At 49.3% G+C, this 16231-nt stretch overlaps 1 protein-coding gene across 2 annotated transcripts; it reads right to left on the bottom strand.

Moving 5' to 3' along the window:
- Window positions 1-5213: 5213 nt before the first annotated feature.
- Window positions 5214-11112, bottom strand: klhl22 (kelch-like family member 22). Of its 2 annotated transcripts, none has more exons than XM_084468735.1 (8): window positions 10994-11112; window positions 10233-10558; window positions 9742-9907; window positions 8983-9294; window positions 8004-8413; window positions 7298-7490; window positions 5979-6212; window positions 5214-5589 (listed from the first exon to the last, which is right to left on the bottom strand). In XM_084468735.1, exons 2-8 carry the CDS (start codon window positions 10451-10453, stop codon window positions 5245-5247), a joined length of 1881 nt encoding a protein of 626 aa, XP_084324861.1. In that variant the 5' UTR covers window positions 10454-10558; window positions 10994-11112; the 3' UTR covers window positions 5214-5244. The 2 variants fall into 2 exon arrangements, with proteins under 2 accessions (XP_084324861.1, XP_084324860.1); XM_084468734.1 differs by having other exon boundaries at window positions 9742-9925.
- Window positions 11113-16231: the final 5119 nt, after the last annotated feature.

The following is a 16231-nucleotide window of genomic DNA, read 5'->3' on the forward strand; positions in this document are numbered from 1 at the left end:
GTGGGAACCAGAGAGAGAGAGGGACTCTGACCACCCCCGCCCCGAGAGGGAGAACTGCTTGTCGGGGTCTTTTTTCCAAACGTTGAGCCCTCCTCTTCCTCTTCCTCCTGGGAGGATGCATGCCCCCCCAGCCGAGGCCTGGAGACAGCTGCACACACAGAGGATACAGTGTGGTCCGGGGGGGGGGGGGGGGGGGGGCGGCGGGAGGCGAGAGGGAGCCCTGGGGCCGAACCACAGACTGTCTGCCACCCGCAGTGGGACTACATCTCCCATGAGCCCTTGCTGCAGGGACGTCGTGCTACGCTATTGCTATGCTATGCTAAGAGTTTTGTGTAATTGTTCAATGGTTTATTTATTTAGTATTTGCGTTGAGGTCTTTGGTTTGAAAATATTATTTTTGTAGAAAAGAAAGTAATAAAATATAAAAGGTCTGTGAAGTGGAACCGGTCTTGAATTGTTATGTGTTGTGGAAATAAAAAAAAAAACGACTTTAAAAGTGGTACCGCATGTTTGTATTGGCTTAATTCACGTATAGAGGCCACGATGCCAATGGCTGTTTAAAAGGAGTTTGGAAATACACGTGTTTGACCTTTACAGACCTGAAACAAGTAGGGGATTACTACTTCAGCAGTAGTAGATTGAAATGGCATTCAAGGTGGTTAAAGGGGTGATATTACGCCACCAGATGTGAGTGGGATTAGCCATTGCAAGTTATTTGAAAATTGGCCTTTTCCTGTGTTTAGTGACTAGCGGGCGTGTCCACCACCAGTCTCCCAGACTACCCAGTGGACTGTCGCAAACGTTGATACAGTCCAGTACAGTCTATCCATCAGACATCGAGGTGGACACTGCTACTTCTGATGCCACTTAAACACGGGAAAAGGCAGATTTGAAAAACAGCTTGAAACTGCTAATCACACTCACACCTGGTGGCATAATATCACCCCTTTAAAGATAGTTGGCACCATAACCAAAATAAAGAAATATATAAATATGCATGCATCACATATCCGGTCCAAAACATCCAGAGCACTTTCCAGTGCATAATTACAACTAGGATGCAAGTGTGTTCAGTACAAGACAACCATGAACGACGCTTAACACCAGGGACAAAACTAACAACAACAACAGGGTCTCCTCCTGTCAGCTTCCTGCGCGCGGCCGGGCCCCTGAGGGCCACTCTGAAGCGGACCGTTCTGGAAGCACCGCCGCGCGACCAAAGGGAAACCACCGCTGGGTTTGTTTGCGTTTCCTCTTTGTTGATCTAATGAGGACCACACTGGAGTCGTCGTTGGCCCAGCATGCATTAAAGACCCCTGTGTTATTGTGGCCCCTCGCCCGGGGTGCGGAGAGGAGGGGGGGGGGAGGGGGGGGGGGGGAGGTGTGAAAGGCCTCACCTGCTGGGGTTTACCCACCGGCCCCATAAAGGGCCCCTGCACCGCTCTGCTCCGTCCCAGAGAGTTAAACGGCCCTCAATCCGGGGAGGGGATGTGGCGGGGACAGCCCCCCCCCCCCCCCCCCCCCGGTGGATATGAGCCGTTAATGGCCGCTGTAAAGGCCAGCATGGTCGGGACGGGGGTTCTGTAAGTAGTGTTAATAGTCTGCCGGGACTTCTTTTATTCAGCTCATGTTAACTGCCCCCTTCTGCCCACGTACTCTATTCTTCTTTTCTCTCGCCGTCCGTGTGTGTGTGTGTGTGTGTGTGTGTGTGTGTGTGTGTCAAACGATTCACTCTCAGCTGTTCAACACACTTATATCCATATGCATGTGAAGGCACGTGAAGATGTGTGTACAGGACGTCCGTGTTGCACGGTGAGGGATCAGTCTCCCACCTTATTGCAGTCAGTCACTCAGTAATTGTTAACAATTGCTTGAATTCCTTTGAGATATGTTTAATCTAAAGTGTAACACATTGTACATTTTATTTGTGGGAAAGTTATTTATAAAGTTGGAAAACTAGTCCAGAACAACGGTACCATTATATTGAGTTTAGCTGGAAAACGATCAACTTTCTAATAGTTTCTAATAATAATACATATTCTTTACAAAGTCTCTATTTCCTTGTACTATATGCAGGCATGAGTGGCAATCACAAGTGTAAAACGCTTCACCCAGGATCTGTAAAACAGTCCCGCTCCACTGTGGCTAAATAAATCATGGTGTGTCTGACGGCCCTGTATCTCATCCTAAACAGCGTGCATGTTACCAGGGCTTATGGTGTCAGCAGAGTCACCCTCAGCATAAAATATAATGAAACCGTTTGCAGCCCATCAATAACAGAGTCTCCCACTCCGGGGAAGACATTTTAGAGAGGGATGAAACCGTTCCTCATTGTCTGGAGTGGACAGCCTACCCCCCTCCCCCCCCCCCCCCCCCCCCCCCTCCTCTCCTCCCTCCAGCCTCCCCCCTCCAGCCTCCCCCCTCCAGCCCAGCCGGATAACGAGAAGGATGGGAGTGGGAGGGTGTGGGTGGGGAGGGAGGGCGAGGGAGAGCTCACTTAGTCCCCATGTCTCCCTGGACGCTCATGTCCAACACCCCCCACCACCCCCCCCCCCCCCCCCCACCCCCCCTAGTTAAAAACTGTTCAGCACTCCACAATGGGCCCTTTTAGCCGCTTTAATTGCCGTGGTAATGGGCCGGCTAAGAGCGCCGCCTAAAAAAAAAAAAAAAACAGCAGCCACTCCAACATCTGCAATGTCCTCCTCTGACGAGCTTAAGCACATACTTTACTACGCCCTGGGTGGCAATGGAGGCCTCGGAATGAATTGCTCATTACAATGCTCAGGTCGTGAAGATCCATATATTATATATATATATATATATGTGTGTGTATGTTTATGTACACGGAGAACGTCAACATGGCGGCACGCTTCACCCTGCGCTCCCTAGTTAGGTTCAGGTGTCAAAGTGGACAACATGGCGGGGCTTTGGCACGCACGTGTGAAGTAGGAGGGCGGGGCCGGGCGGCAGATGACGGAGGATCGGCCTGTGGAGGTGGAGGAGGATGGAGCTGGAGCAGCCAAATGGAGAGGAACTGGGGGAGACTGGGGCAGGATGAAAGGCGACAAACAACACAGCTCTCCGCCGGCAGTTTGATTCAAGTGCACTCTTTCAAATACAGTGTGGGGGGGGGAGGGGGGGGCGGACAGCTGGGGGGATGTTAGTGTTTCAAGAGGTATGCTTTGTAGAAGTGATGCAGTGAGAAACAAGCTCTCTGGGGAACACACATATAAATATATTTATACGTTTCATCTTCAATATTTTTTGCACATTTCCAAACTGTGTTATTTCAAAAGTATTGTACTTATCAAAAACGTATCACTTTATGGTTTTCCCCTTGTTCTTGTTAGTTTCTGCCTGCCTCTCTAGAAATGATTAGATTGAGACTTTTACTACTGGTACTGCTAAACATTTAACAGGCTGCTCATCACAAGCACTAACTAGAGGCTCAATAGCTTTCTCTGTGTATTACGTGGTTCACCAAAACAGAAAAATCTCTGGCACTCGACTGGAATTCTTCCAAAGGGACAGAGAAACATCCATTGAAGACATTTCCACAAACCAAATGATTCGTGTCCAGTGCGGGATCAGCAAGACCCTCCAGTAAGACCCTCTGAGGCAGGACCATCCACTGAGACCAGGCCACTCTCTGCATCATGGTCTTGTGTTTCAACCGTACATAGAAAACGATACCTTTATGTGGCCTCAATGTACGGAACCAGCATGCCCCCAGGAATACCACTATGCGTTAGATTTATCAGCAGGTTTTATGGCAATCGTTGTTTAAAATGCCAAAATGGATCTGGCACTGAACACTGGGATACACCAGAGGAAGTATTGAGTTTTGGGGATGTCTTGCTCTGAGTAAGTGACCCTCATTTTTCCTCTTTGGATAAAAGCTTTTAACTGACTTAATGAATTGTGAATCTGGGATGCGTGCCATCCCTTCTGTCTTAACAAACAAAGAAGGAACTAGAGTTATTCTGCGGGGTTACGCTCCGAAACACCCACACTTATCAGGACACTTAACGAGGACTATGGATAGGAATGGCTCGGAGATGTATCCAAATCTCCATAATAATACAGACCTATGGACACACCAGGAAGAAAGTCAACGTCAAGAGTCACAAGATAAGAGCGGTAGCTTCTGGGAATCTGCAAAGACGAACGGTGTGGTGTGCAAAGCGCATTTGGTTACCGGATGTTACACATTAAAACATGACAAAAGAAGGCCATGAAAAAGGTTGGACTTGAATACTGAGAAACCTTGAGCAACTCACAATGAATACCATAAATGCAATATATTATTTATTTTTAATCAAACTCCAAAAGATACATGATACAAGAAGGTTATGAATGCACGACTTGTATAATTAAAGGTCTTGTTTGAAACGTTTTCCCACATGACAGATTTCCAACATTAACATGATGTGCATTTATTCCTCCACCATCTCTCCTGCCTTTTTGACCTAAACATCTTACAAGTGACCTAAACAAGTGTGCAGCGCAATATGAGCCTCAACCACCACTTCACCTCACTGGCATCCGCATTTAGACTCAATGCAAGGTGTGGCTTTCACGTGGCATCATCTGAATGATGGATGGCTGAGACATTGTGGAAGGAATCATGTGACTAGTGGTCGTAAGAAGAACACTCGACTCACAAGTCGTGTATCGTTTAGTATTGTTTAGTTGAACTGTGATATCTGCATAACAAAAAGGCACACCTTCATTGAAAAGGGAAACACAAGAACGAAATCCAAAGCCAGGTTAAATGCAACCAGAGAAAACAAGGCATACTTTGGCCATCTAGTACTAGAACAGAGTGATTAACACCATAATACTTCAGATTAACAAGCCGTCGCCAGGCCTTGCTTGACCATTTTAAAACCCAAACATGTTAAAAGTACCAAAATAAACACTGGACGACTGAAACCGTTGGTCCATCATATCAAAAGGGAACACCGTATTGTTTGCATAGAAGTCCGTCTTCGCCGCACTTCACGACCCCCTCTGTAGAAGCAGCCTTTCAGAGACGGCTGCACATGCACGTGGAAATCCTGGAGCGGTGACGCAAAGAAGAGAAGAACCAACGAAAAGAAGAACCAACACTTCCACGAGTTTGACCCCAAAAATCAGAACCAGAGACAGTGTCCCCATCGAGTGTCCCGTCGACCAGTTCAGAGGCACTGAAACCCCCCCCCCCCCCCCCCCCACCCCCGCAGATGTGGGGCCGTTGATCGGTCAGTCGTCGCTGGAGTACTCCGAGTGCTCCATGGGCGCGTCCGCCCAGGACGCCCGCTTGGTGTGCTGCTGCCAGCCGCGGGCCAGCGCCATCACGGAGCGGGGCAGCGGCAGCACGCACGCCGCCAGGCCCGACACGCGCCCCTCGAACGGCGTGCCGACCTCCCACTGGTCCAGGTCGGCGTCGTACACGTGCACGTACCTCATGCGGTTGCCCTTGTTGTGGGAGCGGCCCCCCAGCACGTAGATGCGGGCGTCCAGCACGGCCAGCCCGGGCTCCCCGTGCCCCGCCGGCAGCGGGCTGACCAGGGACCAGGAGTCCACCAGCGGGTCGAAGCACGCCACCTGGTGGCCGCGCGCGCGCGCACGCAGCGGAGGGAAAGGAGACAAGTGAGACGGCTGCGTGGGGTGTAGTGGGAGATCGTGGTAATAATAGTTCATGGCATGGGATGAACGGGTTTTTGTCGTCAGACCATTGTTGGTCACTGTCAGAACATTGTTGGTCACTCTCTGTTCACAAATGTAGCGACTACATCTGAATATAAATAATAAATAAAACCTACATCTGAAGATCAAGAAAAAAAAAAACATTCATATTTCAGAGTTAAAACTGATGAATAAAAGAATGAAACTGAGTAAAAGCAGAGTAAACACTAAAAACCACTGACGGCCGACGGGATCAGTCAACAACACGTCAGTGATGCTGTTGTCCACGCTGACAGACACACCCTAACCTTGAGGACGTCGCGGCGGTAGCTGTGCTCGTCGTTGCTCCCTCCGATCACGTAGAGGCGCCCGCTGCGGGCCGCCGCGCCGTGCCACGCCCGCTCCACCGGCCCGTCGGCGCAAGCCGCCCATTGGTCGGTGGCCGGGTCGAAGCAGTACGTCTCCCGCAGGTACGCCAGCCCGCGCCGGCCGCACGTCACGTACATCCGGCCGTCCAGCACCGCGCCCGCGTGCGCGTACACCTGAGGACCAGAGGGGGGGCCCGGGTGGGTGGCAGAGGAGACTAGGGCTTGGGGGGCGTTTGACCCTGACCCGATAACAATAGAAACTCATGAGAGTGAGGCTCCCATCAAGGAGGGAGGGCAAGAACTATCTTGTCACTATAGTCCACGCTAGCGATGATTCAGGCGGAGGTGGTGCTTTGTGCACTAGCGCAACATGAGAGTTTATAGCACCGCCCTGTGGCTCGTTGGAGTATATACCTTCCTAAAAAAAAGGCATGAAAAAGCAATTGAACCCCGAACCGTTTTGGTTTTGTTTTAAACGTGGTCATACTGTGGTCTTATGTGATCGTAACCATAGCCATCTATGCCAACTGTGCCATTTTATCACGTTACTGAAGTGTGACCCTGATTTCAAGAAAACCAGTAAAATCCTATGTTTTTGTCTCCTCTCCTCACTTTGCGTTCTTCTCGTGACGTTTCGTGACGTCTGCGTGCCTTTCCCGAGGCACCGACCAACGGCCGGTAGCGGTGTGTGTGGACGCGTGGAGCTCTGTCTGTGTGTGTTGATGTGCGGATGTTTTAAGTTCTCGTCCCAGACAGGGTTCGGCTTCCCGTACACTTATAGTGTAACTCGGCGGTGTGCGGCGCATTCCATACACAACATCGCTCAACTTAATAAAGTTGTATCGTATCGTATACACAACGACGGTACTAAAAAAGCATCACAAAATCGGCGTGGGTCGTAACCACGGGGTTCATAACCCCTCAATCTGAAACAATCTTTTTTAACCCCATAGTGTACGAACTCCATCTGAAACTGTGGGTTCAACGGAACTTTAAAAGGTGACATATTATACCACTATGTGTGACGGATAGATGAGCAATGTTTGCTACAGTCCACTGGGTAGGCTGGTGGACTGATCTATCCAGCACACATCTAGTAGGTGGACACGGCCACTTGTGATGTCAGAAGAGGCAGATCTTCAAGAAGGCTTGTAACGGCTAATCACACTCACACCTGGTGGTATAAGAAGGGGGCTGTGGATGTTAGGTGACATATTATGTCACCTAACATCCACAGCCCCCAACATCCTCTCCCGTACCTCTCTCTTCAGCGGCGCGGCGCACTCCCAGGTGTTGGTGTTGGGGTCGTAGCGCTCCACAGAGTCCAGCTCGTTGCGGTAGTCCCGCCCCCCGATGGCGTAGATGTGCTCCCCCAGCACGCACACGCTGTGGTCGGCCCGCTGCTGCAGCAGGGGCTTGATGGAGCACCAGCTGTTGTGTCGGGGGTCGTACCTAGCGGACGCACAACGTACACAACAACAACAACAACAACAACAACCGTCAAAAGGCACAAGTTTCAGAAGCGGCGGCGGCGGCGTCTCCGATCGCAGAGATTAATCAGCCGTAAGCGGATTTGGAAGGGGACGATTACAGTCGAAATCGAATTAAGTATGTGCTCACCTAGGAAGGCAAACAGTGAGATTGCTGTGTGGGTTATATATAGGCAGACTAAAGCGTACATGATCGTGGAACATGATCCGTTCTCGTAACATCATCACGCATTGCACGCGATTAAAGCCACCGACAAATCGCTGTTTGAAATGGAGTCTCTGTTGCTCTCCTTCACCACCACACCAAGTGTACAGCTCAATACATAAAGAGCTGACCTCTAGCAGGATTCAAACACACTAAAGACACTCAACACACCCAGACACACTGAACACACTCAACACACTCAACACACCCAGACACACTCAACACACCCAGACACACTGAACACACTCAACACGGCCGGTGCCGACTGACCTCCAGCAGCGCGTCTCGGCGCGGAAGCCGCTGGAGTTCTTGTCGCCGCCCACCAGATAAACAAAGTTGTTGAGCACAGCCACGCCCTGGTTGGACATGTGGGGGGCCTGCGCCGCGCCCAGGGTCCGCCACTCGCCCCAGCCGGGGTGGAACACCTGGAAGAGCCCCTCGGTGTCCGAGTTGGCGCCCGAGGCGTACATGCCGCCGAAGCCCAGGATGCACTGGGCGTTGGAGCGCGGCTGGGTGAGCTGGCCCTGCAGCACGGGCTGCAGGATCTCCTGCTCGTGGTAGCGCAGCGCCGCCGCCACCGACTCCTTCAGCGGGCAGGCGTCCAGCCGGCCGTACAGCCGCTGCAGCACCGGCCGCTCCATCAGGCAGAAGCGCACCGCCTCCAGCATCTTCAGGTTGTCCTGGAGACGGGCGGGAGGAGAGGGGAGGGGAGGGGGGAGGGGAGGGGGGAGGTCAGGGACACGGTGGGAAGCTTCGTCCGCACGAGGAAGGGAATTAATTAAATTGATTGATTGAAAAGGGGACATATTATACCACCAGGTGTGAGTGTGATTAGCCGTTACAAGCCGTTTTGAAAATGTGCTCGTAACGGCTCGTAACGGCTAATCACACTCACACCTGGTGGTATAATATGTCCCCTTTAATCAAAATGGGGAAGGGGAAAGAAACCTGACCACACATTGTTATGTATGCGGCCATGGTTATATATTCACTGCTGCATTGGTTGAATTTAGGGTTGGAAAACCGCAGTTCAATATGAAATACTTTTCTCACAATTTGAAAAAAAAAAAAAGCCACATCATCATCCTGCTCGTAACGTGGGGGGAAAGGAGGGAGGCTATGCAGAGTCCTGGTCAACACTGAACAAGTGAGTCTTGGGGGGGGAAGCTGGTGAGCGACTCTGCGGTACCATGTGAATACTCTGTGGTGGCTCTGAACCCAGAGGGGGCAGGGCAGCGCGGGGACCCACCTGCAGGCACACCTGGTCCGTCTCCACCTGCTCGGGGCTGTAGTGGTAGTGCAGCGCGGCCTCGTACACCTCGTTCTCACTGAGCACCTCCAGCTCCTCGCTGTTCAGCACCTGCAGCACCTTGTCGGGCGGCAGCTGGCGGTACGCCTCGGTGCGGGACAGCGTCTGGATGTTCTGGAGGATGTACGTGTGGATCTTGGCCTCCAGCTGCTGCAGGCCAAACATGTCCGCCAGCTTGTGGACCTCCAGGATGTTGCTCTCGTCCAACCAGGAGAAGAGGAAGTCACAGCAGAAGCTGATCACCTCCCCGATCTGTGGAACGATAAATATATACACAGGTTTCAGTCTGTTACGTTGAAGGGTTGTTGATTATAGGGCTTCACCGGACAAAGGAGACAGCGCTACTCATTGATGGGGTGGCATGTGGCTCAGGAGGTAGAGTGGCTGGTAACCAGAAGGTCGCTAGTTCGATCCCCGGCTCCTCCTAGCGTGAGAATGTCAAGGTGTCCCTGAGCAAGACACTTAACCCTGACTGCTCCAGACAAGCTGGCTGTCGCCCTGCGTGGTTGTCACCGCCGTCGGTGTGTGAATGTGTGCATGAATGAGTGAATGTCAGGAGATATTGTAAAGCGCTTTGAGGGGCCACTGGTTAGAAAAGCGCTCTATAAATGCAGTCCATTTACCATGATCGCATTTCTATGGAAAGAACGGCCTGCTTAAGTCCTTTTATGGATTTGTATGAGGTGTCTCAAGGTCTACCTGGACCAGGGTGGCAGCAATCAGCACTTCCTGCACATTGTCCAGGTCTAGCTCTATCTCCGAGGTGTAGATGAAATCCAGCAGCTTCATCATGGCCGTGTAGGTAACACCGTGCACGGCTATCTCCGTCTGCTGAGCCTCGCGCAGGCCGCCGGCAAACATCCCCCTAGGATGAAACAATTCCCTGTCAAATGACACACAGACACTCAATCAGTAGCGATTTCTCTAAGACTGCAAGGGCCAAGGCCGTTTAAGCAGCCTAGCTCTGCTGGCCATTGAGAGGACACTGGTCAAGTCCCTGGAAAAGACAGCTAGTTGGTATGACAGAGCATTTCCTTGAAAAGGAACAGAGAGGATAATTTACAGATACATTAATTGATCATTTATATGATGTAGGCCGAAAATGAGCTTCCCCTCTTTGAAAGATGAGCAGCCGCCACTGCGCTCAATCCAAACCAAACTCTACAAACAAGGACGCAGGGCCGCCTCACCTAAAGTAGTCGCAGGCGGCGGCCAGGAGGATGCGATGGGCCTTGATGGGCCGGCCCTCGGCCAGGAGCACCACGTCAAACAGGATGCCGCTCTGTCTCAGGTCGTGGAGGCCGCTCATCACGGTCCCAAAGTGGGCAGAGCTTGCATAGGTGTGGCGGCTGGAGGGGGCAGCGACGCCGGCCCGTCCCGCCAGCGGACTCAGCTGGCGGGCCTCAGCCATGGCCGGACAGGGGCTTCTGTTGGGTGTTGGCTCTCCTTAAACCTTCTTCTGTTCAACTAAAAAGCACCGATGTCGTCTGTATCACTGGCGACATTGTGTCAGCCCCTGTGAGTACACAGTGAGGGGGTTTGGGAGGGGACACAAAAGCAGTAGATGTGAGTTTAACGACGTTACTTGTGCTCGTCGTCAGCTGATGTTGACGCTCTGCAGGAGGGCTGGTCGGAGTTGCTAAGTGGAAAGATCAAGTTCTGCACATGGTGTTAAAGTGACCTTCGAACAGATGTGTGTGTGTGTGTGTGTGTGTGTGTATATATATATATATATATATAAATACACACACACACGCACACACACACACACACACACACACACACACACACGTGTATAGTCGATGAAGTGAGTATTGAACCTTTGAAACAGGGGCTAGCCTGTGCGGTAACGCGACGTTACGTTGATGATTTAAAGGCTAAGTTACTAGCTAAAGAAGACGAAACAAGACGGTACGTTTCCTACATCGACATCACACATCATCCAACGAACCGTTTTTAATCGGGCCATGTTGTTGGAGGTCGATGACGGCCAGAAAAAGGACATAACGCCGACCGCTTTGTCGCAGGTACACGGGTTTGACAAATCAAAACAACACTGTTTACTTCTGCCCTCTGACGGGACCTGACTCGTCACGTGTTAGCGGCTGTCGGATAGCCCCGCCCCTTTTACAGGGACCAATCGGGATTCAAATTCATATATATTTTTTATTATTAGTTTTATTTAGGATTTAACTGTACCACGTGAAATAAGACATGATTTAAAGAACATATAAAGTATTTTTTATTATTTATTTATTTATTTATAAAATGTATATGTTTGTCGGTGAGCTGCCAAAAGGCGGACTACATTCTCTATTCAAATATTGGCACTAGATCGTAGGACCCTCTATCGGACAGAAGAGGGCGCCATTTAGACTGGTCTTTCTTGCGTCTGGCTCCGTAGATAACGCACAGCTCGGCCATTGATGTCAACAAGGAGGTGATCTGTGGTGGGGCGTTTATCCGTGCACCATGCATCCCATGGCCCCATCTCCCTTTTCATTTTTTAAACCAATCCATTCTGTAATAATAATAATAAGATGAAATAAAATAATAAAATATTGATTTAAATGCGCTGCACATCTGCCCCACACACATTCCACAAATAACACAGGGCCAAAAATACGCCCTACAATGCAAGATTACACTCCAATACAATCCTCTCCAATAACAATACTTTGGCTGATAAGACGTTAACCAATGTTGACATTGGCAATATTCTTAAATTATATGTCAAAGTGAAGTGTTACATAATACTATACAGGATGTAGATATGTTTCTTAACCTAGACTCTCAATTGCTTTAAAAGAAAAACACAATACCTCTATATTCTCCTGGTCTTATTCAAGCACAATAACCATTTTGGATTGTTTTCACACTAAATAAAAATATTTGACTATCGTTTTCACCATGTGTGTCTCAATGATTGATAAAGGATGTCCTGTTAATCCAAAAAACATGGGTTGCTTTTCAAAGAGATTTGCGTGTACCATACACATGCTCATACGTATAAATAAGCCCAATAATACACTCATAATGTCACTCTAAACATATCTCACAGGGCATTTTGTCAAGAAATAACTTTCACACACTCCACAAACGTCATCATAAACATATCTCACAGAGCATTCTGGCGAGAAATAACTTTCACACCACAAACGTCATCATGAAACTTTTTGACGATAATGCATTACGATGTTACGTTTCGCCCGACTGAGTTCCTCTGAGCATCTTCACAGACACAGTACATCAGTTTAGAGTAGAAAGAGTTGTTCTGTTATGGACGACAACAGGTGTGCTATGTGTATTCAAGCACTCGGCCAAAAAGATGAAAAACAACAGGGTGTCTCGATACAATCGTGAAGGCCGTGCCAAGATAAATAAATAATAAAAGAGAGAAAGAAAGATTAAAATGCCTCCACACACTCAATATTCCCAGCGTGGCACTGCCATACTGCCATTCATAACCCGACGCTACGCCGGGAGCACAGCCCAGGTCTGCCAAGATTCATCATTCCTGGAAATGGGAACCGATTTAACATCCGTTAGGTAAGGAATATGGTCCACGCTCGAGACCAATACATCACATAAGACCCGGGAAATAAAGAATAGCATTTTTTTAAAGCATACATTTGCACACATTTGCTGGTATTCATTCATTTATTCATTCTGCTTTTTGGTACATTTTGGTTCAGTTGTACAGTATATTGTCTATATTTACATTTACATTTAGGGAATTTAGCAGACGCTTTTATCCAAAGTGACTTACACTATCTTACTATATCAAATGTTTAATGTATTTGTCTCAACAATGACTCATTGTCCTGAGTCTCTTTAGCAATAGTTCTGAGTCTGGCTCTGGGAACACCATATGGAGGACTATTGTCTACAATGTTTTTTTATCTATATATCTATATAAGTACAGGAATAAAAAAAAAACAACGAAGCAGAAAGCCAGGCTAACGCAGACAGATCGCCGGATAGCTCTGTGGGGCTGGGCTAATGTTCCCATCATGCCTCCCAGCATGGTGTCCCAGGGCCAGACATGACTAGGAGCTGGCAGAGCAGAGGACAATACAGCTGATTAGTCTGGGACAGCGGACCTCCGAATGGGCCATTCATTCTGCCCACGTCGTCCCCGCCCAGGACGGTTTCCATGCCAACCACCTGCCAACTCTGATGTGGAGCTGGAGGGATGCCTGGCTCCTGTGGTCGCCATGGCGCCGGTAAAAGGATGAAGCAACTGCACCGCTGATATTACGCTACATTATCGCTGTTCCGCGTTTCCTGCCTGGACGCGAAGCTTAGGCAGATTCTCAAAGGTTTACACCCAATGCCGTCACGTTCCCAGTCATCACCAGTCCACCACATCACCCGTTTACCAAACCGATCCTCCACACCCGGAGCGGTGTATACCAAGGGCCCATCGGCTGTATACCCGGTGACTGCTACAGTGAGGTCCCGTTCACCCCATCAGATCTGTGATGCTGGGGCTGAGAGATGCTCCCTGCTACATATCGCTTTTTCGCTGTGATGGCAACGTGAACGCACTCCATCAATTTGCCTCTCCACCAGAAAGCCTATAACATGACACCCGGCAGAATGAGCTTTGATGGAAACTAACCGGGCCTCAGATGGAAGGTGTTTGGCAGATGCATAATTCACGTGATGAAGCGAGGGGGCATTGCGCTTGTCCTGCTCATTTACCTACCGCGCCGTAGCCGTCTGGGGCTCTGACAGCTCCCCTCAGTATCTCCAGCCTCCGGCACATTCATCATTTCATGGAGGTCCAACTATGTATTGCGTGCGTGTGTGTGTGTGTGTTTGGTGTGTGTGGTTGTGTGTGTGTGTGTGTGTGTGTGTGTGTGTGTGTGTGTGTGTGTGTGTGTGGTGTCTTTGGTGTGTGTGGTTGTGTGTGTGTGTTTGTTTGTGTGGTGTGTGTGGTGTGTGTGGTGTGTGGGGTTGTGTGTGTGTGGTGTGTGGGGTTGTGTATGTGTGGGGTTGTGTATGTGTGTGCGTGTGTGTGTGTGTGGTGTATATACTGTCTGGCTTTTATGAATTTTCTTTTCAGCTATATATTGTGTGTGTGTGTGTATGTGTATGTGTGTGTGTGTGTGTGTGTGTGTGTGTGTGTGTGTGTGTGTGTGTGTGTGTGTGTGTGTGTGTGTGTGCGTGCGTGTGCCTGTGTGTGTGTGTGTGGCATGCCTTTGTTAATTATCTTAGAATCGAAGGAAATCTGATTCAAATGGAAATGTGGATGTTCTCCAACCACCAGCGTCACTTTGCCAGTAATGAGGTGGAGCTGTTTTGACAGTTATTTTTTTAGGATACGTCTTCCTGTTCTGAGGTCACCGGTAAAGGGCAGAGTCCTCCCAGCAAAAGGCCAGGCCAGGCCCGTCTCTCCGGGTATTCCGAGAAGAGAGCTGCGGAGAAAAGGGCTCCATGTCTTTTAGCTGATCAGCGCTCTGCCGTTCCCGGTACAATGTGCCACATGCTCACAACCGGCTCCGGGTAATTCAATCAACGCCACGAGCAGCAAATATAAAGCATCCAATTAAAATGCATGGAATTTCTAAAAGATGCCAGCCAGTGCTTCTCCCATCTACGTCTTGTGTAATTGTTTACTCTGGGGTGGAAGGGTGGAATGTAGTTCCCCGATGATGATGCTACCGGGTGATTCATGGAGGTTTTATTTCCCTGGGCCGCTTTGCAGGCCACCTGCTGAAGTGAAAAGGCAATGCTGTACATATGATTGATCGACGGCTGTTTTAGTTTATTTTTTAAGTCCACATAAAACATCAAAACTACATTTCCTATTGGACGGTGTTACACACCGCCCAGTGAGGACAGAAATCAAACCAGCAGGTTCAATTATTCCCCGACTTCAACCCAGGCTCAGGGGGAAGAAGTATGCGATGTAATTATTTGCAGTGTGTGCTGACTTTGCTGTAAACACTGAAATATGAGACGCTGTGGCTTTCGCCTTTCTCCTGTGCCAGTGCCTACGCTATCTTCGTTTCCTCTACATGTGTTATGTTCTCTGTCAAGACTTGCCACTTCATTAATTAAACCACCTCTATCTCAATCTGTGATTTCACAAGTCGGAGATAAGAATACATGTGTCCGTGGTTAACCACCACTCAAGCGCTTGCAGAGTGTTGGCTATCCATCCAGAGGGGCACTTGTGACCCTCTGACACCTCAAACTGGCACCTCAAACTGGTTCTACTAGTGCACCCTCTCTAAGAAGAGTACCCCCTTCACCGACACTAAACATTTTTGGGAGAAAATTTTATAAAATGACAAATAATGTATGTACGTTCTATTTGGCAGTGTAAACATGAACATTGAAAGGGTTCAAATACTCCCCATTGAGTGAGAAACATGGGCCTGTGCTTCATGCAGCTGTTGGCTAATTTCTCTCCTCAATAGCAGCACAACGCCAGGGGAGGCTCAGAGCATGGAGAGGTGAATCCCATTTGAATATATTCTTCCTGAAACTGACCACATTTTGGTGTTTCTGGATGCACTTTCTTTTTCACAGATTCGTTTTCAGATTCAGTTTTAACCAATTGTCCATTATCTCTATCGTCTAGCTCTCAGAATTAAAACTTGCTCAGTGCGAACAAAAATCAATAATTTAATTGGTATTTGGGGGTACATTTTAGAGTACCCCCTGCAGTACTCCAAAGTACCCCTAGGGGAACGCGGACCCCCATTTCAGAACCACTGCTCTAAGGCAATGGTGTCGTGCAGGGGTCTGGGTCAGCAGTTTGTGGTGCAGCCACCACAAAGCGATTGATACCGGCTTTAGGGGAGGGGGGAATGGTCGATATTCACTTGTGTGTCACCTCTGAATTCCCGGTGCCCCCATTCCCTCCATCATAGCTCGTTTGATTAAAGCGATACCTTTGAAGCCACGGAGAATAGAGGGTGAAAAAGTGGCCAACGTTTCCTGGGTGGAAAAGATGTGACAACCTCCACGAGGCTCCCGTGGGACTGTCTGTACCTCGCATCTCTGCCGATGCATTAATATGAATTAATGCAGCGGGGTCAGCGGGTCTAATGTGCGATTGATTATACCTTTCACTCAAATTGCATTTTAATGAACTTCTTTTCCCATCGCCGACTCCCTTTCTCTATCTCTCCATCTACCGCCTCCCTCCCTCCCTTTATCTCTCTCTATCCCT

Source organism: Micromesistius poutassou (genome assembly GCF_964030765.1).
Source record: "Micromesistius poutassou genome assembly, chromosome: 5".
In the NCBI taxonomy this organism is placed as follows: domain Eukaryota; kingdom Metazoa; phylum Chordata; class Actinopteri; order Gadiformes; family Gadidae; genus Micromesistius; species Micromesistius poutassou.